The sequence below is a fragment of the Pipistrellus hanaki genome, assembly GCF_964339955.1.
Source record: "Pipistrellus hanaki genome assembly, chromosome: 10".
NCBI lineage: Eukaryota > Metazoa > Chordata > Mammalia > Chiroptera > Vespertilionidae > Pipistrellus > Pipistrellus hanaki.
Genome location: NC_140512.1, coordinates 46,268,753 through 46,290,600, shown reverse-complemented (window position 1 = coordinate 46,290,600; position 21,848 = coordinate 46,268,753). Strand labels below are relative to the sequence as shown.

The window sequence follows — 21,848 nt, the reverse complement described above, 5'->3', positions numbered from 1 at the left end:
GAGATGAACTCCAGCCTGGAAATGTTAGAGGCTGCTTACGGATCATTATTACACCCAGGTGATGCTGAATTCTAATGAACTCCTCTTAGCCATGGGTGGGAAGTGGAAGAGAGGGGGAGGGGCGGGGGGATTGAGGGGAAATGGGAAAGGGGGAGATATAAAAGAGTGAAAATAATGTATTTCTAATAATGAGCTTGTAGCACATGGGTGCAGGGAGTCTCTGTGTGATGTCCACAAGAGTTTTAACGTAAATTGAATTTAATTACTCAAAGCGTTGCTGGCGCTTTCTTTAATCAGAATGGAAATAAGGACAAGCTGAGAGCTTAGGACACGTGGTACTTAAGGGAGAAAATGAAGGGTGTGCCTCATGCAGCGGTGAGTGAGCAGAGGAAAAGGCAGGCTTGCTGGCTTAGGCTCTCACCTCCCTACTTCTGCATCTCGATACTGTGACCCTCTGACGGGCCTTCTTGCCTACCGTGAAAAGCTCTTTGGCTGAGATGGATGACAGCAGTATTAACAGAGAACTGAAGCAGAAATTAAACTTCTCCTGTTGTGAGAAAGAGAATGAGGATGAAGAGCAGAAGGAAGCACAGGAGGGCTGCGAGGCCCAGGCCCTCACCCCAGAGCAGTCTGAACTCGAGGATTCAGAGGCCATGTCTACACCACCCAGAATACCCCTGTCTACACCACCCAGAACACCCATGAAGGATGAATGCAAACTCCGCACATTTCAGGGAAAAGGCCGAGTGACTCCAGAGCCTGTTTTGGGGACCCTGGTGTCAGAACCGCCCAAGTGGCCTACAACACCAGCCCAGCCAGATGACAGAAGCAAGCTGCTGTACTGTGAGAGTCCTGTCACTCCTAAAGTGAGTAAGTTTTGGGGAGAGGGACCCAGGTTCTTTCAGTTCAGCTATTAGGGAAAAGAGGACCGGTCCATTATGTGTTTAGGATGGATTATCCCCAATTCCGTATTTACTGGTAAAAATAAACAAGAGCTTCAAATTATCAGAAAACAGAATTAAATGTCTTGCCAGCTGACTTCCCAAAGCCACTGCTGCCAGCAATTATGTGGCGGAGGCCACAAATAAACGTTGGGTGTGGGGGAAAGTTCCTAGTTAAATAACATCGGCACTGGAAGGAATATAGAGATCTACGAGAAAATCAAGGTCAATGGCAGAGACAGGACTAGAAACCTGATTTTTTTTTTTTGTTTGTTTTTGTCTGTCTATTCTTTCCATTATACCAACTATTTTTTTAATGATTATTTACTCACATTTCCTAATATAAGAATGTTCACATTCTCTATTTGAACATATTCGTATCTCCTTGTGGCTGCTCTGCCCAGAGGGAAGTCTTCTCCCCTCCCTGGCCCTGTAGAGTTCAGGCTCTTCCATTATTATGTGAGCAAAGAGGGAACCTGTGACACTTCTGTAGAAGCCGAGGATGCCGATAAGCAAAGGTCCCGAGTAGTTGACATATTCCTCTAGTCTTGTTGTAACTGGTCTCCTGCTACATTTTTGTTGTTGTTCAAGCCAGGGCTGGGACAGGGCTACCTCTAACAGCCTGGTGCTGTGGTGTGTGAGCCTCAGGAATGGTATCAGCTCTACTTTCTGCTGGCTCAGCTTGAGGTACTTAAGTTCATCATCATAACATCTGTGCTTCTGATTGTAGCACAGTCACTGCCGGCAGGTCTCTTTAGTGCCTGCTGAGTGTGGGCACTGTTTCTACAGGAAATAACTAAGCTTCTTGTCTGAATTGTAGACAAACTACTTTGGTGTCCATCAGTGGGTTTTTCAATGGTCCCAATACCCACCAATCAATCATCCACTGATTGTTTTTTGGTATTTTTTGTTGTTGTTTTTTTTTGTTTTTTTGAGAACCTACTGTGGTCAAGGTGCATAAGACAGTCTCTGAGAAAGAGATGTGCCTATAGACACTATGTAACAGGTGCTTCAAGAGTGGTCAGAGTTCACTGAGTGGATTGCTTCTCAGTGGTGATCAGGAAAGAAAGGTGAAGGAAGCATATGAAGATCAATGAATTTGGTATGGTTTTAACATATAGAAAGTAGAGATTGGCCTGAGATGCCGAAACCGGTTTGGTTCGGTGGATGGAGCTTCGGCCTTCGGACTGAAAGGTCCCAGGTTCGATTTGGTCAAGGGCATGTATCTTGCTGCAGGCACATCCCCAGTAGGGGGTGTGCAGGAGGCAGCAGATCGATGTTTCTCTCTCATCGATGTTTCCGGCTCTCTATCCCTCTCCCTTCCTCTCTGTAAAAAAATCAATAAAATATATATATTTTTAAAAGAGTGGTCAGAGTTCACTGAGTGGATTGCTTCTCAGTGGTGATCAGGTAAGAAATAAAGGTGAAGGAAGCATATGAAGATCAATGAAGTTGGTATGGTTTTAACATACAGAAAGTAGAGAATGGCCTGAGAGAATATAGTGCTGAGAAAAAGTACACAGGTGAGAAAACATGACATGGTGTGTATATGTCATTCATTTAAAAGTGAACTGAATACGTTGATATGCTAGCTGACCCTCTGCTGTCACACCCATTTACTGCTTTCAAAGAGTGCCCACAAAATAAAGATACATACAATATCGAAACAATAATTAAAGTTCAGATGGGGTATGTTAGAGAAGTGGTACCACATGATGAGAAAAAATTAGAAGTTAAGTCTCAAGATATCAGAGAAGCCTTTACCAAGAGACCAGTGTTTGAGAGAAGTCTTAAAGAATGCGTTGGAGGTCACCAGGCAAAGAAGGAGGTCAATGAGCACTTGAGGCCAAAGCATCTACCAAATTGTCAAGGGGAGAGACCATGGAAAACTGCATGTTACTCAGTAGTGACAGGATCTGTACATGGCAGTGATGCCAAAGTTGTTAGGCAGGAGCTAGATCAAGACTTTATCCTAAGTGTGGAGAAGGCTATTAAATGGTTTTGAGCAGAGGCATCTTTGAAAAATCATGACCTTCATGTGGAGGATGGAATGGAGCAGGAGAGATCCTGGAGGCAGGGCAGTATTCACAGTGGAATTGTTGAGAAAGGAGGAGGACTTGAGTTACAACAGCAATAAATTGAGGGATGTTTAGGAATTGGTAATTGACTTGATGGAGGAGGTGATGGAAGAAGAGAGAGCTGGAGTGCAGCCAGGCTTCTTGCTTGAGTACATGGTAACTTGAATCAAGACAGGTGACACTAGAGGATGTACAGGTTTGGAAAAAGCATAGATGTCATGCAAATAATTGCATAAATGGGTCTGGAGTACAGGGAGACAATCTGAGTTGGAAATCAATATCTGGGCACCATCAGCATTTAGGGAGCTGTGGAAGCCTTGGTTGGATAAGTTCATGTCGCCTGAGTAAGGAGAGTAGTGGTTTGAGTTAGGGGTCTTGAGTAATGCCAAGATTTGAGAGGAGAGTTTGGAAGGGAAACTGGAAATTCAACTAGTAAAGTACATACTTTATAGTTTGTCTCAGGGTCAGAGGAGGGAAGCTACAGCAATATTAATTGGAGATGTTATACCGAAGTCAAGGATGATGCATAGGGAAGGAATGTTGGTTTAGTTTAGCCTTGACAAAGGATAGGGCCAGAAATCACCCAGAATGTCTTCAGCTCACTGTAGGGACTTCCTAGCAGGATGTAGAGAGATAGAAGAGCTTTCTTACAAGGTAATAAGGCCATTGTCACTGAATGACCACTTGATAGAGACGTAGGAGGGATTCAAGCATCAGGGCACTGATTATAGTGACTGGGCCTTTAAATTTTTTCCCAGTCCCAAGACACTGTGATGTTGTGCCTTAGTGGGAGGTTGCCCTCCTTCTCACACCATCTTCAGAAGTCACCCATACTTCCTTTCTTTAAATCATCTATAATGGAGCTGTTAAACTTATGGAATTAGCTCCACTTTCTGGACCATATTTATACTCTCAACCTGGTCATCTTTTCAGAAACTTTCAATCTGCTTTATTTTCATGAAATTCCTTTCATGACTCTGGTCCAAAACTATGTTCTTATAGGTTTCAAAAGGATTATTCATAATTTTGTCATTCTGGCAATACAATCTTTATTAATAGAACTAATATCCTTCCCTCTATTTTAAGTGGAGCTTGCAGAATCTACCAACCTTCACCTTTCCAAACTAGGAATTCTGACATTATCTGCCCTGAAGTGAACATTTTTCCTTCCTTTTATTTGAGAAATGTCCAGGCCCTTTTTGCTGTCCTGAGGGTTGGCAGCCAGAGCTGTGCAGCATTCTAGGTGTGGATGGCCCACTGTTTCATAGAAGATAGATGTGCTTTACTCTCCATAGATGTGCTTTACTCAGCATCACAAAAAACTTTCTCAGATAATGATTCACTATCATTCTAGGTCCATTTCCTGAATCACATTGAAAACAGAAATATTATACAGTTGTACTTCTTTTGAACCAATACTCAGCCCTATAATAAACTTACAGGAAGACTGTAATTTTGTCATTGGTGGCTTTCTCTGACAATAGCCCCAGGGTGGTTCATCCTTTGAATTCTAAGATATATAAAACCCTCGTTAAAAAATCAACTCTGGCAATGACATCTTTTTCTTCATTAAAAAAACAATAAATGTTAGTGTCCTGGCCAGTGTGGCTCAGTTGGTTGGAGCATCATCCTGTGCACTGAAAGGTGGAAGGTTCGATTTCTGGTGAGGTCACATACCCAGGTTGTGGGTTCAATCACTGGTTGGGGTACATATAGGAGGCAAGGGATATTTCTCTCTCACATTAATATTCTCTCTCTTTCTAAAATCTATTAAAAATGTTATTACGTGTGCTTCCTTCATTTCTGCTTATATCAATCACTTAGTGAATATGTATAAGTTCAATATTCATTTTTTTGTAGCCTCACATTCTTTAAATTACATTTGCATGTAGTGAATCATGTTATAACCTACCTTCTGCTTCTACATTGAAAAATCATGAGTAGAGACTATGAGATAGTAGAATTCTTTAAGAAAGAGCTCACAGTATAATGCTTATACTATAAGGTTTGTCATGGCCCCTGTGTCTACCATGTACTCCTGAAGGCCTATGACACAGGTATTCCTCTGGCCCTTGCTAGTTAGGTCATAATAGCATTCTGCTGTCTCATCAGAATTCTCTGTCTTTGACCTCTACCCTCTGCCTTTTGGTTTAGTTCTGGGTATGTTTTGGGCCTGTGTTCTCTTACTGTAACCAACTTGGAGTGGTAAGTCCTGCACATTTTCTTCTCATTGACAATTAGTTAAAGCCTTATAGCCCAAGGGTTCAGAGCAGTGGTCAGCAAACTCATTAGTCAACAGAGCCAAATATCAACAGTACAACGATTGAAATTTCTTTTGAGAGCCAAATTTTTTAAACTTAAACTTCTAACACCACTTATTCAAAATAGACTTGCGCAGGCCGTGGTATTTTGTGAAAGAGCCACACTCAAGGGGCCAAAGAGCTGCATGCGGCTCTCGAGCCGCAGTTTGCCGACCACTGGCTTAGAGCATTACTTCTCCATTTTTTAACCCCACTTCATGGAACTCTTCTCATTTGGTGCCTACATTTTAAGAGGAATTGGAAATATTTTCTTCCATGTTGAGTCTTTGAAATATTCCCCTTATAAAGTGATTATTTCTGAAACATCAATGAACAGCTACTTAATGGAGCATTTAAGAGCTAGAATTCATCTCTGCACCTCTTACAGCACCCAGCTCAGAATCAGCTACTTAGTAAGCAGCAAACAGCATGTTTCAATAAATGATGAGGAGTTAAAGTACCCCCTCTGAGACATAAGGACCAGGTCTTCTAAAATCATTTTCATTTGTCTAAGCTTAAATGTCATCCTTAAAAAGTTGGAGGTGGGACTCAATTTGGTGGTTTTCCAAGCTGGTTATCAGAAGTGCCTAGGGGAAAGAGGGGGAGTGTAATGACAGTAGATTCCTGCGTGGGTCCCATGAATCAAAATATCTAGTGATAGACTGGGAATCTGTATTTTTCACCAGAGGACCAATTATGAAGCAACTAGTTTGCTCTGAACCAGATAATGTTCAAGACCCCTTTCAGCAATAATAGTATTTGGTTCAAATATTAACTAGCTAACTGATAGGGAACTTTTATTTATTTATTTATTTATTTATTTATTTATTTATTTATTTATTTTAACTAACATCATTCTAATTTGCCTTATGTCATCCTCAGGGCCAGCCAAGCCAGTCCATGATTTCTTCAACAGGGAAGCCGCCCTCCCGAGGCTCTAAGCATTTTCGGCTCACACCTGTCTCCGTAACAGATGAAAGGACCTCATTAGCTCTGGTTAATATTAATCCCTTCACTCCAGAGTCCTATAGAAAAGAGTTCCTTCATTCCAGTGGCAAGAGGAAAACCCGAGGATATCCGTAAGTATACTGTGGCCAATGATTTCTGAGAACTGATCTTACTTAACTATGGTCAAGAGGAAGAGAGAATGTTGAAGTGAGATTAGGAGCAAGAACTCTGTTAGAATGAAACTGGCATTGGTTACATACCCCCTCCTTTCTAAATGTCAATGTTGGTTTCCCCTCGCATGGGTTGTCACAGAGATTCTAGCCTCTTTCCATTCTGGAGTGTGCTGTGAGGCGCCTTCTATAAAAGGACAGCAGACCTCTGACTTCCATTAGGAAGTTAAATGGGCTATGGAATTGCCTTCAAGGGGTCTCCTGTGGTCAGCAGAAGGCTAGCAGCTGGGGAAAGTACAGTTCACACTTCAAAGACTCTGTTACTGTTTCTAGTCCAGCTTGTCTGACTGGTGATGAGAGCTGTGGGGCAAGGATTTGAACTTCTCTGCAGGTGTTGGAAGACTGGCTGAAGAGGAGAGGAGAGTGTTGCTTTCAGTAGTGGTAAAAGGCAAACTGCACCACTGCACGAGACATAGGGACATTTCTTTACCGTGTCCCCATAAGGCTCCTTATTTATAAAAAGAAACCACCTCTAATATGAGCCAGTCTTTGTGCCTGAGAATGTACTTGGAAAAATAAATGCACAGCTAACAGTCTGAAGTTTGCAGAGCATTTAAAGTGTTACCTTGAGTTGTTTCTTTGGAGATCAGTGACTATGTATTAACCAGCATTAGGCCTAGAATAGGTTTTCTCAACACTGTCTTCCTGGATCTTAAGTAAACAGGACTTCAGCACAAGTAAACCACCCACTTTTGTTAGCAAGAATTCTGTTGATTTTAGCTGTTTAGGATTATTTATAAGTCATCAGAATTTGTGGTTTCACTTGCACTGAAGCCAGCCAGACCAGACAGTTCATCTGAATTCCTGGCAGTGAAATTGGGGATATTTTAGTAATGTTGCTTAGTGCTGAGAGGACATTTTTCTTACTTATTGTATTTAATAAAGTTTCAAATGTCATATATAATTTAGGTCACATATGTCAAGTATCAATTTATTTCCCCCACAAGTGTGATGCCTTCCATTTGTCATTAATACCCTGCACTTCTCCAGAAGAAAAATCTATAGCTTGGCTGAAAGCAGTGTAGAAACGAAAATCTTGCTTGAAGATTCAGGATGCAACTGCTCATGCCAAAGAGATTTTTTCAGAGACTTCAGCTAACCTATTAGTATTTTTATTAGCTTGGCATTACACTTATAGATGAGGAGGATTGGGATTTTTACAACTATTTTGTATTTTTGTTTATAATTTCTATTTAATCTTTGTATATTGTTTCTGATATTCTTTGTTATTTAAGGTTTCCAAATTCTGTGTAGTTAAAAAAATGTCTCTTTAAAACAGTTTTTTTTTTGTTTGTTTGTTTGTTTTTTTTTTTTTAAAGAATGGTCATGGACAATATCTTAGCCAGGGTCAGGGCTCCTTCTGCTATACTTCTGGTCTACCCAAGAAACTCATAGGTATACAGCCAGGTTCTGAGGGAGGAGGAAGGGGAATGTGTAGGTGGCAGTGAAGAGCAGACAGTTTCACTTGTGTTCTGTGTGCGTTCCTGCCTCCAGTGCTCAGCAGATGCTGTTCTATTTGCCTAAAACTCCGCTCCTTTCCTTTATGTGGTTCCGACTCATTCTTGGAAGCCTAGCTTACATATCCTCTCTTTTGGGAAATACTTTTATGCTTGAAATAATTAATTGGGTGCTGTCATATCCCTTGATATCTTGTTCTTATCCTCACCTGGGTTTTTATATTGAAATGTCTGTTTTTTTCCTGTCCCCAAATATAAATTGAAGAGGGAAAGGAATTGTCTTATTTAGTCTCATAGCCCCAGAAACCAGCATGGTACTAGGATCAATGAGTGCTAATCCTTATTATATGTTGACATTTTTTTAAAAAAATTTTTTTAAAGTGAGGAAGTTGATCCAGGGGAAGGCAAAGCAGAACAAGGACTGCCTGCCAAGGTGAGCACAGTTCTGTGGCCCAGTTGTAGTAACAGTCATTTCATTCTCTTGCCTCTGTTTCCTCCCTTTCTTTTCTGTCCTCTTCTCCCTTCCTCCCTCCTTCCTTCCTTTCTTCATTCCACCCCTAGCCCCAGCACTTCATAGCAAATTGCTTTACAGATGAATTTATTTGAACTCTCATCAGGGTCTATATTATTAGCTAGTTGTTATTTTATTTTATTTATTTCTTATAGAGGAGGGGAGAGAGAGGGAAACATTTATTAGTTCTTTCACTTATTTATGCATTCTTTTATGTGCCTCGACTGGGGATTAAACCTGCAATCTTAGCATATTGGGATGATGCTCTAACCCAGTGGTTGGCAAACTCATTAATCAACAGAGCCAAATATCAACAGTACAACAACTGAATTTCTATCGAGAGCCAAACTTTTTAAACTTCTAATGTCACTTCTTCAAAATAGACTTGCCCAGGTCATGGTATTTTGTGGAAGAGCCACACTCAAGGGGCCAAAGAGCCCCATGTGGTTCATGAGCCACAGTTTACTGATGATGGCTCTAACCAACTGAGCTACCTGGTCCGGGCTAGCTAGTTATTAACTTTACCAGACATTGTCTTATTTATGCTGAATCATTATTGCTGAATCATTAGAGTGGGTGAGCTACTGGTAGACAGCCTTGAGGCCTCTGATTAGAAGTTTGAAATCCTCGTGGAAAACAATGAGGTGTTTCCTATTCTACAGTATCATTTTGCAAAAGCAATTCTTACTGTTAGAGGACATGGATCGAGGGCTGGTTGCTACAGCAAATCTAGACATGGAGGAAACAGAGCTTGAGACTGGATAAGAGAAATGTAAAGTGTAGATCTTACTGATGAAGACTGACTGACACCGGGTGTTGAAAATGAAGAGCAAGAAAGAGTCAAGATTTTTAAATCTTTAGACTTAAAAGTTCATGCTTATGGAGACAATAGGAAAATGTTGCGTTTGTGGAGATAAGTCAGCTTGGATTGAGGTTCATATAATGTATGGAAATCAGAGCCATCATTGACTGAGAAGTTACTATGTGCTTGGCATTGTACTAAGTTACACACCACATACACACACACACACACACACACACACACACACACACACACTTTCTTGAGTAGTATTTTAAAGAACCCTGAGGAGTGGTTATTATGAACCTGCTGAGATTCATACAGACATAAAAAACGTTTAAAAATTAAATGATTTGCCTGGGGTTCTTTACTATCAATAGCTGGGCAATCGGTGATGTTGCTACTTGGCCAGTAGGGGGAGTGGTTGTTATATCTGAGCACATAATCTATAATAATAAGTGTAATATGCTAATTAGACCAGGCAGCTCCAACAAAGCTAGGGCTTCGAGGGCCAAGCCCCTTGCATGAATTTCATGCATTGGGTCTCTAGTCTGAAATAATAAATTGGAGAATTTTGTTTTCCAGACTAAGATTTTTGGTGAAGCAAATTGAACACAAGTATGTTTATTCAACATGAGATAATTAGCAGCCAGAGTGTGAGACCTGTAGATTACTGTCAAAGGGAAGTTGTTTGCTTTGTGTTTTTTCTCTAACATGTCCTGTCCTACCCAGCTCCCAGTCACTGCTTCAGCTGAGGATGGTAGGGTAGCTCTGGCTGTGAGTAGAAGTGTCTCCTCTAGGAACATACAGATAAAGAAGATTATGGCCATCCCTGACCAGTTTGGCTCAGTGGATAGAGCGTTGGCCTGCAGAGAGAAGGGTCCCTGGTTCGATTCCAGTTAAGGGCATGTACCTTGGTTGTAGGCACATCCCCATCAGGGGGTGTGCAGGAGGCAGCTGATCAATGTGTCTCTCTCATCGATGTTCCTAACTCTCTCTCCCTTCCCTTCCTCTCTGTAAAAAATCAATAACATACAATATATATGTATTATTATTATTATATATAGGAATATAATATGCCTCAACTTTATTGCTCACATGTTAGGAAGGATTATTTTAACTTTTCCATTAAAATATTTCAGAGATCTGTTCTACGAGAAACCAACATGACTTCCCGCTATGCAAAAGAATTCATGGAGTTAGAAATGATTGGGGTTGGGGAATTTGGTACAGTCTACAAGTGCATTAAGAGGCTGGATGGATGTGTTTATGCAATAAAATGCTCCACGAACTCTGTTGCAGAAGCATTAAATGAGTGAGTACCTTTGAAATGTACTAGAAACACAAACTTGGATTTGGAAAGCTTTTTCTTGTCAAAATATTTTAAATAATAGAACTGATATCATTAAAAAAAATTTTTGCTACTTTTAAAAAATCACCCCAGCCCCTCCACTGTATAGTTGTCTCACATTTATAACCTTTCTGAGTTTTCCATATTAGACGTCAGTTATTTCTTAAAATATACCATGATCATTTCGAGTCATTTTGTGTGTGTGTGTGTGTGTGTGTGTGTGTGTGGTTTTTACTACTAGTTTTACTGATTTTTAATAATTAATAAACTTATGGAATGATTGTATGGTTTCCCTTTAGTTTCATCAGAAATATTGCCAACTACAATAGTTAACTCCATGGTTTATCTCTACTTTGTATTATTAATGAATAGTCAAGTTTCAAAGACTAAAAGGAAGGAAAAATTAACAGAATTAAATTTCATTTCCAGAAGTAATTGTTCTTCAAGGATAACGAACATTTTCAGATTCAGCCAATGTTTTGTTTTTTTTTTTAAACTATGCCGAATACTTTTTAAAACTTAATGCAGAATCTGAAATTATCGAATTTAGAATCCTTCATTTTCACTTTTGTTTTTTTTAAATATATTTTATTGATTTCAGAGAAGGGAGAGGGAAAGAGAGATAGAAACCTCAATGATGAAAGAGAATCATTGATTGGCTGCCTCCTGCATGCCCCCTACTGAGGATCAAGCCCACAACCTGGCCATGTACCTTGACTAGGAATCAAACCATGACCTGGTTCATAGGTCGACACTAAATCACCAGGCCACAACAGCCAGGCTAGAATTCATCATTTTTATACTGAAACTTACTAAATACTGTAGTTTGCTTTTTTTGTGTTGGATTTCATGTTCGTATAATAAACATCTTTCCAAGAGTGTCCCTGACTGCATATTGGCAAGTTTAATATTGACTCTGACTGTCTAGCCTTCATAGATAAGATAGAAGACTCATGACAATATTCATAATCAAGTCCATGGTGGCTTCTTATGAAGCCCATCAAGATATTTTAATATAATACAGTAAAATAAAGACCCAAAGCTGTTGAGGTAGTACCACCTAAGCCTTCTCTTTACTTGTGCCATGTTTAATTTAAAAAAAAAACACATGGACTTAGGTGTCAAGATGACCAAGGTTCTCCGAGGTCTACTATTAACTTGCTTGAGTTTGGACCATTCACTGACCTTTCTACTGCTTTTATCCTTGCCACTATATCTCACTGCATCATTATGAAAATTAGGGATAAAATAATAAGCAAGTAGTGAGCATTCAATAAATGTTCTGCCATTGGTAATGAGTCATATCTTATCTTTTAAATTAAACATATGCATGCATATTATCCTGATTTTTCTCAATGGTTTTCTGTCTCTTAGGAATTCAATTTTGCATGAAGTTTATGCTCATGCAGTACTTGGTCATCATCCCCATGTGGTACGTTATTACTCTTCATGGGTAGAAGATGACCACATGATCATTCAGAATGAATACTGCAATGGTAAGTATGTGGACTAATGTCTACGGAGAGGGAGGTAAAATTTTTAAAAAATTGATTTGAGAGAAAGAGAGAGAGAGAAACATTGATTTGTTGTTCCACTTAATTTTGCATTCATTGGTTGATTCTTGTATGTGCCCTGACTGGGTATCAAACCTGCAACCTTGCAGTATGGGGACGATGCTCTAACCCATGGTCGGCAAACTGTAGCTCGCGAAGCCACATGCGGCTCTTTGGCCCCTTGAGTGTGGCTCTTCCACAAAATACCATGGTCTGGGCAAGTCTATTTTGAAGAAGTGGCATTAGAGGAACTTTAAGTTTAAAAAATTTGGCTCTCAAAAGAAATTTCAATCGTTGTACTGTTATTTGGCTCTGTTGACTAATGAGTTTGCTGACCACTGCTCTAACCAACTGAGCTACCTGGCCAGGATGGGAGATGAACTGTTAAGTCTTCAAAAAAAAAAAAAAAAAAAAAAAAAAAACCTTTACCTCTTCCTTGTAGTTTATGCTGGGTGTAGCAGAGTCATACCTAAAATGTCTGCCCTGCAATTTTGCTTAGAAGCAGAGAGCTGGAGGAAATGAGTTGAGTTGAAAAGGAATTTCAGGTTTATGCTATTACATATTTCTTTTGAAGCTGATACATAGAAGCTCTCACTCTCTTCACACTTTACTTAATTAACACCAGAGAGAGAACTTTACCCTAGTGATTTGAATGGTAAATCGCCTTTTTACCATTTGCTAGGTATTCTAAAAGATGCAAGCATAGTCCCTACAATTTTAGGGAGGGGAAAAGATGGGTGGTGGTAAATATATACAGCCAACTCCTGAGTCTGGGGATTGTTCCTGCTTCTTGCTGCTTCTTAACCTTATCGAGCCTCAGTGTTCTCACCAGAGTAAGGGCATGGGGAGGGGGCAGGGGTTGAAACACAGTGTCTCCAGATCTATTCTCCAGGGTCCTTCAGAACTCTACGTACACAGTAACCAGTAAAACTGTTGTTCTGGGTGATTTAAGTTACAGAGTTGTCTTCTGGTTTAACATACTTCTAATCCTTGACGAAAGGGTTGACATGACAGCAGTTATGTGTTGTTATGCTTGGAAATATTTTTCATCAGAAGGTTCAGCAGTAAAGTAGAAAAAGTGCTACCACATTGAATAGAAACTTGCCACCATTTGAGGAGTAGCAATTATTTGGCATTTCCTTGTTTCCTTACAGCTTGATTGGTTTGTAGCCTTAACTGTGAACTTTGAGGGGGTTTTCCTCCAACAGGCTCACCACAAATCCCTTTTTCTATGTTTCTTGAGGATAAAAAAGTGTACCCCATCTTTATCCTTAGGATTGAAAGGTAGAAACTTTTTAGTCATCTTCTTTTCCTAATTTTCTTTCATGACCTGAGATTCCTTATTCCTTTACTCCCTCTCTTTATAAGAATACTGATTTTTATTTCTATGACTTCTAGCTACTAACAAAGTTAATATCAAATAAAAATTACTCAATAAAAATTACTCAAAACAATACAGATTTCAGGCAATATAAAGATTTCAAATTTTCAAAAAGTGAAAAGAAATGGAGTGATTGTTCCCATTACAAATCACCTTTTCATTCTTTCCAACACTTAATACCTCCTACAGGACTGACAATTATTAAGCTCCATGGTAAGAAACAATGTGGAGTGAGATAAGTATTTATCTTCAAGGATCTTTATCCCACTTGGCTCTGTGACAGTGAATACACAAGAAACAATTAGCCAAAACCGGTTTGGCTCAATGGATAGAGCATCGGCCTACGGACTGAAAGGTCCCGGGTTCAATTCCGGGACTCTCTATCCCTCTCTCTTCCTTTCTGTAAAAAATCAATAAAATATATTTTAAAAAAAGAAAGAAAGAAAGAAAAGAAAGAAAAGAAAGAAAGAAAGAAAGAAAGAAAGAAAGAAAGAAAGAAAGAAAGAATTAGGTGCAGAGCCAGATGTATAACTATGGATAAAAAGGGTCCAGAGAAGAGGAAAGTGAGCAAGAGGCAGCGTGGAGTGGTACGAAGGGTCAGGGCTTTGAAGTCCGCAGACCTGGGGGTTGACACACCCAGCTCTGCTGCACACTAGTTGTAAGATCGCTGGGATATCACTTAAACTCACTGACTAGAGAGACTGCAGTAATGACTTAAGGGAGTAGTTTGAGAATTAGCAACCATCTATGTCAAATGCTGGCACAGTGACAATGCTCCATACATAGGGAGTAGTCAGTATTATTAGAGTAACCTGAGAAAATTTACAGGAGGTAAGACTTGACGGAGACCATGCAGAAGGATTAGAGTTTAGGGAAGGGAAGAATCCAGTTAGGAAAACAGCCACAAGCACAGAGCAGATGGTATTGGCAATGGGTCTAGCCTAGCAGACAGTAAGGAGACAATGGGACTGAGGGGACCCCTACAGAAGGAAAGATTAACAAAGTACTGTAAAGTGTAGGAAGTCTAGAAAGCCCCGAAAGCCAGATGGACTAGATTTGATGGATTATGGGGAATCACTGTCCATCCATCATGGCAGTCCTCTAATTTCACTGAGTACCTACCAATTAAAATGTAACTATGATTTATCAAATGTAATTCACACACTTTGAACCTTTCAAATGTGAACTAATCATAGAAAATAACGCATGCCCTTCTACCTTGTCTTGTTTGTAGTTATGGATACTTCATGTTGAGTCTTTGCCCTGCGGCTCTAAATAAAAGTTCAAAGTATCTGTAAGGTAGCAGAGTATCCAGTGGCTCATTCCACCTCCTTCCATTCTCCGCCCCCCCCCCCCCCCCCCCCACTCAGCATTCCCTACCTTCATCTTTTCCCACTCCTGCCCTGTCTGCCCACAACCACCCTTACCCTGTGCCCCCAGCATGTCAGGTCAGGTTTGAACATACAGCTATGGCTTTAACTCAGACAATAAATTAGATATGATTTAGACAACTTAGATTATAACTCCTAGAGACTAGCAGTCATCTGATTTCCCCTATTGTCCATTTGGAGCCCTGAACCAAGTAAATGTTCCCTACTACTCCCCTAACCTTGTCAAGATCCTTATAAGTTACCTTTGGGTCAGCCCCAGCAACCTGAAGGTTTTCAGTAGCAGGTTGATTCTGCAAATACCAGGATTCTATCAGGTTCAGGGCTGGATGGTGAATCTCTCCCAACAGGCAGTATTTTCTTGTGATCCTTGGTCATTCTTTCCTAGGTGGGAGCTTACAGGATGCTATATCTGAAAATACAAAGTCTGGCAATCACTTTGAAGAGCCAAAACTCAAAGACATCCTTCTGCAGGTTTCTCTTGGGCTCAAGTACATCCACAACGCGGGCATGGTGCACCTGGACATCAAACCGAGTCAGTACGCTTCCCTCTGCCCCTCCAACTGTATTTAGTTCTTTTCCCCCTCTTGTCAGAATCTGTGTCTGTCTATCACTGTCAAAGATGCTGTTAGCTGGCAAAGTCCTTTTCTTTCATTTGTTTCTCCTAAACAAATTCAATTAAACAGCTTTAACCGTTTCCTCCCTGGGCACATGGGACACAGAGAGAAAAGACTTTCTCAGATTGTGAAGCCAAAGTATGAAAATAGTTATTTAATTTACCACATAGATAAGTGACAACATATTGGCTACATCCTGACTGTGTTTACTGGTGCTAAACCCTTCCTAATTCCAATTGAAGTGAGCAGAAATGGATGCTTTGGGTCCTCATCAATATGAAACTCAAGGAACTGTCATTACTCGATTTTTGACATCAGTTTCACTTATCAATCACTGAGCTGTTCATAAGTAGTGTTAGAAATTCCAAGGAAGAAGAGGCCCTTTGTGCTGTTGTTACAGGTGCACAGAAGAGAAAGGTGGCTGCAGTGGCGGGTAAAAAAGAGTCTTCGAGATGAGAAAACATAGGAATCATTATCTATGTCGATTCTGTATTTTTGCAGGTAACATCTTCATTTGTCATCAGGCACAAAGTGACTCTTCTATAGTCCAAGATGACATTGAAAATGATGCTGATTGGTTTCTCTCTACCAATGTGATATACAAAATTGGTGAGTCTGCCTTATCCTCTGACCTGTATTCTATTATCCTATAAAATGCATACTGATGACTCCATTTACTCCCATTGTAAGCAATACATGCTTATAAGGAAGTCTTTTTTGTTTTGTTTTTTAGGAGACTTGGGTCTTGCAACATCAATAAACAAACCCAGAGTGGAAGAGGGAGATATTCACTTCCTGGCTAAAGAGATTTTGCAAGAGGTATAGATTAGGGAAACAGACTATTTTATTAATTCACTGAACCTTTTGACTCTCAAATGAAAGAAATGGAAAGTATATATTTATAATTTAAATTGATATTATCCCTTTTTTAATTCAGAATGGAGAGCAAAAATAGGAGAATTTTTCTCTAAAAAAGCATGAGAAAGATGCTCATTTATGGATTAATCAGTATTTGTAGTGTTCTTTGTAAAGGTCCCTTACTGTTTCTAGTATTTCTTAGAATTCCCAAACTCCTAGACTGCCTAGTAGGAAGAACGAATTGATTGGTCCAGCCCATCTTTATCTTACTACTCTCTTTATCTTACTACTGTTGGTAGCATACCAACTCTGGTCATTGAAATGACCTTTCCTTATTGCCTGCCTTCCAGGACATTTGTGGAGTCAGGCCTGGCACAGTGATGTTAATTGGGTGGATTTGTGCTCTATCCTCTATCTTCCTAGAGGTATAGCACTAACCATGGAGGATGTGACCTTGCCCAATGTGTCTAAGTTCACATGCATTCAAACGAACCTTTCTGACCAGTGTATTTTAGTCTAGACTCTCTTCGCTTGGCAAACAAACTGGCCTTCCTGTCTTCTGTTTTGAAGGATTATCAGCATCTCCCTAAAGGAGACATTTTTGCCTTGGGATTAACAATGGCATTGGCTGCAGGAGCAAAGTCATTACCCGGCAATGGTGATGAGTGGCATTATATCCGCGAGGGTAACCTTCCAGATATTCCTCAGGAGCTCTCAGAAGAATTTTACAATCTGATCAAGGTAATATCTCTTATGAAATGAAGAGACAATAGAAATACTGATTTTTTAAAAAATGTAATGGCAAGTGGGTGAGGAAAAGGAAAGGAGGATGTTGGCAGTGCCAATGACAGAAGGAAAAGGGAATCCGGGACCAGGAAGCCCAGCAGAGACAGAGCTGATTGAAAGCGTCTCAAGGACATTTAGAAAATATCATAAATACTTTTTATGTTATGGTTTAAATATGCTATTGCATTTTTATCATTTGCCTTTCTGAACAACTCTGTGAAGTGCATAGTTGAGGAGTCCCAGGTTCACTTGTATTCCACGTTTGGTAATTGATTAACTCCAAAATCAAACCTGTTCTTTTTGCTCCTATTTCAGGGTTTTAATTAACCATTATCAATACTAACAATGTTTTTATTAAAACACACACACCACCTGAGTTTTGAGTGTATAGAAGAAAGTATAAGCTAACTTATTAATTATTGACAATACTACCAGTCATTTGAACTGTTGGAAGAAAGGGAATGTCAATGCAGGAATCTATGTGTCACTTGTACTCAATGATATCTGTAGGAACTAGGAAAGGAAGATAGTACATTGAAACAGAGAGGTACAAAAAATCTACACTATTGAGAAGCTTAGACATATACTAAGAAAACAAAAGATATATGTAAGACTTACTTTAGGGCACATGTGTCAAACACAAGGCCCGCGGGCCAAATCCAGCCCGCCAGAACTTGCAATGTGGCCCGCACCGCGCTGTCATCACTGCACTCCGCTGTCAGTTTATGACATTGTCAGTTTATGACTGTTCAGTAAACCATTTGGCCCGCGATTTAGGCTGGATTTTAGATTTTGGCCCCTTCTCTGATTGAGTTCGACACCCCTACTTTAGGGCTTAAGGAACAGGATTTGTTAGGATCCCTAAAAGCCTTAGAAATATCTGCTCTTGGAGATTACATCTGGGCTCCACAGTTCACCTGAAAACTTCAAATTTAGTTACAAACTTGTCCTTCCTCACTTCTGCTTTCGTGAAAGGAGACAAACCCTTCCTCAGAGTGGTTTTTATTCACAGTGTAATCACCTATTTTTATGTGTAAACTGCCCTTTACTTCAGTAGATAAGTATTGAATACCTCAATGCTGGTAGTACATATATGTTAATTCATTTACTTCTCACAACAGCTGAAAGGTGAACATCGCTGTCCCACATATCAAGAAAGGGAAGCTAAATTTCAACAAAGAGACTTGCCCAGGCCCTAGCCTGTTTGGCTCAGTGGACCAAATGTCAGCCTGTGGACTGAAGTGTCCTAGGTTCAATTCCATTCGAGGGCACATGCCCAGGTTGCAGTCTTGATCCCCAGTAGGGAGCGTGCAGGAAGTAGCCAATCAATGATTTTTTTTTCTCATCATTGATGTTTCTATCTCTTTCTCCCTCTCATTTCCTCTCTGAAATCAATAATATATATATATATATATATATATATATATATATATATATATATTCACACACACACATTATGTTTTTTAAAGAGACTTGCTCAGAACTACATAGTAAACAGGAGCTGGTTTTGAACATTGCTCCCCAGATGGAGGTGAAATGTTTTCTTCATTATATGACATTGCTAATTGCTGCAGATAATTAGGCATTTTCTACTATATTGAAATCATTTTAGGTTACAGACACCCCCCACCTGAAGATAAGTGCTGTAGGAATATTGTTATGGTGTGGTATCCTTAATTAACTTAAGTGAAAAGGGAGCATATTGTAGTAAAAAGTAAACTGAAGTAAGAGTTGAGTAACCTGGATTAGTCTGGGTCTTGTCAATGAGATAGACAAGTCACTTTATTTCAGAACCTCATTTTCTTCCTCTTTAAAATGAAGAGTAATAATAAAAAAAAAGCATTAGAGTAATCATCCAACTGGCTCTAAACTATGATACTTAAAGTCAGAGGTATGGATGACTGACCTACCAGATAGGGTGGAGGTAAGTTTTCATCTATTTCTTCCCTCCACACAAAGGATAGGTAGAGTTTCACAAAACCCACAGCAGAAGCTGGTTTGGTGTGGGTTTAGGTGGGCTGATTTCCCAAACAGTGAAGCTTCTATTTCCTCACATTATCAGAGCATGATCCACCCTGATCCCAGGTGGAGACCCTCGGCAGCAGTTCTGGCCAGAAGTCGGGTTCTCCGTCCCACCCTGGGGAAAACAGAAGAGCTCCAGAAGCAACTCAACTTGGAAAGGATGAAGACAGCCACACTGGAAAGGTAGATTTTTGGATGCTGGAGTGAAGAAGTTCTTTATGTACTGCTTACGTGATATGACTGGTGTATCTGCTTTGTGGTTTCACAAGTGGAACTTGTGTCTGCAAGTGGAACCCAACATTATAATACATATGTTTCTGCCCACAAAGAGACTAGCAATATGCAGCCCTTTGTAGCACAGGCTCTGTGATTGAGACAGAAAATTCAATAAATGCAAAGGAAGCAGAGTGAAGAATGCAAGGAAATACAACCGGTAAAGAAAACTTAGTGGGATTCTGAGTGACAACAGGTGTTTAAGAAACTGGTGATCTCCCAATGCCAGGTAATCCTAGTTAAGGTGGGAAGAGACTGATTTTAGAATCCCATTAAATTTGAGGGGCAGGCAGATAATTCTCTCTTGGTACTTATTCAGAGGAAGAGTTATTTTTCCAAGCTAAAGGAAGCAGACTGATGACTTATTCATGTAAGCTTATATTCATGTGTGCATTAATTTATAAATCTATTCCTTCATTAAATACATGGGAATTAATCAGATGGGACAGGGAATTAATCACATGGGAAAGGCTGGTATAAAGGTCAGGCAGTGATGTTTGAGCAGAGTTCTGAAGGCATTTTAAAGTGATTTTTACATACACTGTGCACTATTAAAAAATAAAAGATGGGTCCATGTGTAAAATAAGCTTAGAAGTCCAACTTCTTTTGGCTACACAACCCATTGAAGAATAATTACCTTGAAAAAGCCACAACATGATGTATTGGCAATGAGTTGTGGAGACTTTAATCAGGCAATACTTCCTAATGAGCAACTTACTGTCTTTTTGCTCTAGTTTTGTTTTTAGATAGGAAAATGGCATATATATATATATATATATATATATATAGTCACAGAAATATAAGTTTTTCTTCGGGTCTAGTGTGTACATTCTGCAAAACCAGGTATGAAGGCACAAGTGACTGTCATCAGCCACTACCAGCAATGGACATCCATTAGAGATGGGGCAGATGCCTGCTTGAAATTGTCTAGACCAGGGGTTGGCAAACTTTTCCATAAAGAGCCAGATAGTAAATATTTTACACTTGGGGGCCATGTGATCTTTGCTGCAATAACTCAACATAATGTAAAAGCAGCCACAGGCAACACATAAGTGAATGGGTGTGGTTAAGTTTTCCAATAAGACTTCATCTATAAAAACAGGTGGCTGGCCAGATTTGACCCATGGCCATGGTCTCCACTACAGGGTAATCTATAGTTACCTCCTTATTTTAAAGACCACTTATACCCCAATCAATAGGATTTAGGAAACTGAACTTGCCACTGTGGGCTGGCCATTTTTTCAAGACAATCACAGGCGCAAATTTTCCGTGTATAGATAGCCTAGGCTTGTTTCTATAAATACTGAAATAAAAAGAAATCTCTAACTATATGGTAATTTTGATCATGAACATCTCTAATTTAGGTTGGAGTAACATGTGGTTTTCCTCTTTCCTTGCTAGGGAACTGAGAGAAGCCCAGAAGGCCCAGGAGCCTCGGGAAGGCCACAGTGACTCTGAGGTCTCGGGGACCTTTACAAGATCAGGAAGCACCAAAAGGCTAGTGGGAGGAAAGAGTGAAAAGTCTTCAAGCTTCACCAGTGGGGATTCTTCCCCATAAGAACTCATTTCACATCAACCCACAATATATATTGACCATGCCAAACTACCTCTTCTAAAAGGAAAGATTAACCCACTTCAATACCCAAAGATGTCGAAAGCTACTCCTAATTTAGCCTAGATACTAAAGCTATTGAGGCCTTCTATTAGCAAGGATCTCCTTTACCATAATCTCCTCTATTATTATATTCCTAATACCACCTATCCATAATTCATTTCTCACATTCATTGGACACAATGAGGAAGCATGAGCTTCTGAACAGATGGAGAGAAGGAGTCAGCCCTCAGTGTCACCCATGGACCAAGACATTGCTCTAATTACCTATGAAGGATCCCAGTGACTCTTCCTGCACATTGAAAAAAATACAATTTTGTTGGGTTGTAACAACTTACAAGAAAGTGCACCTGGGTTTCAACAAATGTTCCCTGAGTTAGCTGATGGTATTTGTAAAAGAATTTCAGCCACTTTAGTTTTCCTACTGTGTTCTCTGAATGGAGTCCATCACCACCTTTGATATTGTATTTATTTGATATAAATGATTTCACCATTATTTGAGGTGGATAGAAATAAGGTTATATATAACTTAAAATTTCTGAGCTGGCTATTAATTTATGGGATAAAAACACTGGTTAGGGTTCTGAGGGAAATTTGATATGATTGTTCTCCCTCAGTCTCTTTGCCCTGACCATGTTGTAACTGCTATGACTGGTTTTGATTTTCTGGTCTCACCAATTTCTCCTTGATTTGATCAGAATTTGGCTTTGTTTCCTGTGATTTTTATCATATTTTACCCAAAT

At 39.8% G+C, this 21,848-nt stretch overlaps 1 protein-coding gene across 1 annotated transcript; it reads left to right on the top strand.

Annotated features, from left to right (window-relative positions):
• Positions 1-497: 497 nt before the first annotated feature.
• On the top strand, positions 498-21,051 carry WEE2 (WEE2 oocyte meiosis inhibiting kinase; the record flags this gene model as incomplete). Its single annotated transcript, XM_084897323.1, has 11 exons — positions 498-866; positions 6,202-6,398; positions 8,336-8,387; positions 10,407-10,579; positions 11,990-12,111; positions 15,326-15,472; positions 16,056-16,163; positions 16,288-16,373; positions 16,983-17,153; positions 19,261-19,403; positions 20,895-21,051. 11 exons carry the CDS (start codon positions 498-500, stop codon positions 21,049-21,051), a joined length of 1,725 nt encoding a protein of 574 aa, XP_084753449.1.
• Between the last annotated feature and the right edge of the window lie 797 nt (positions 21,052-21,848).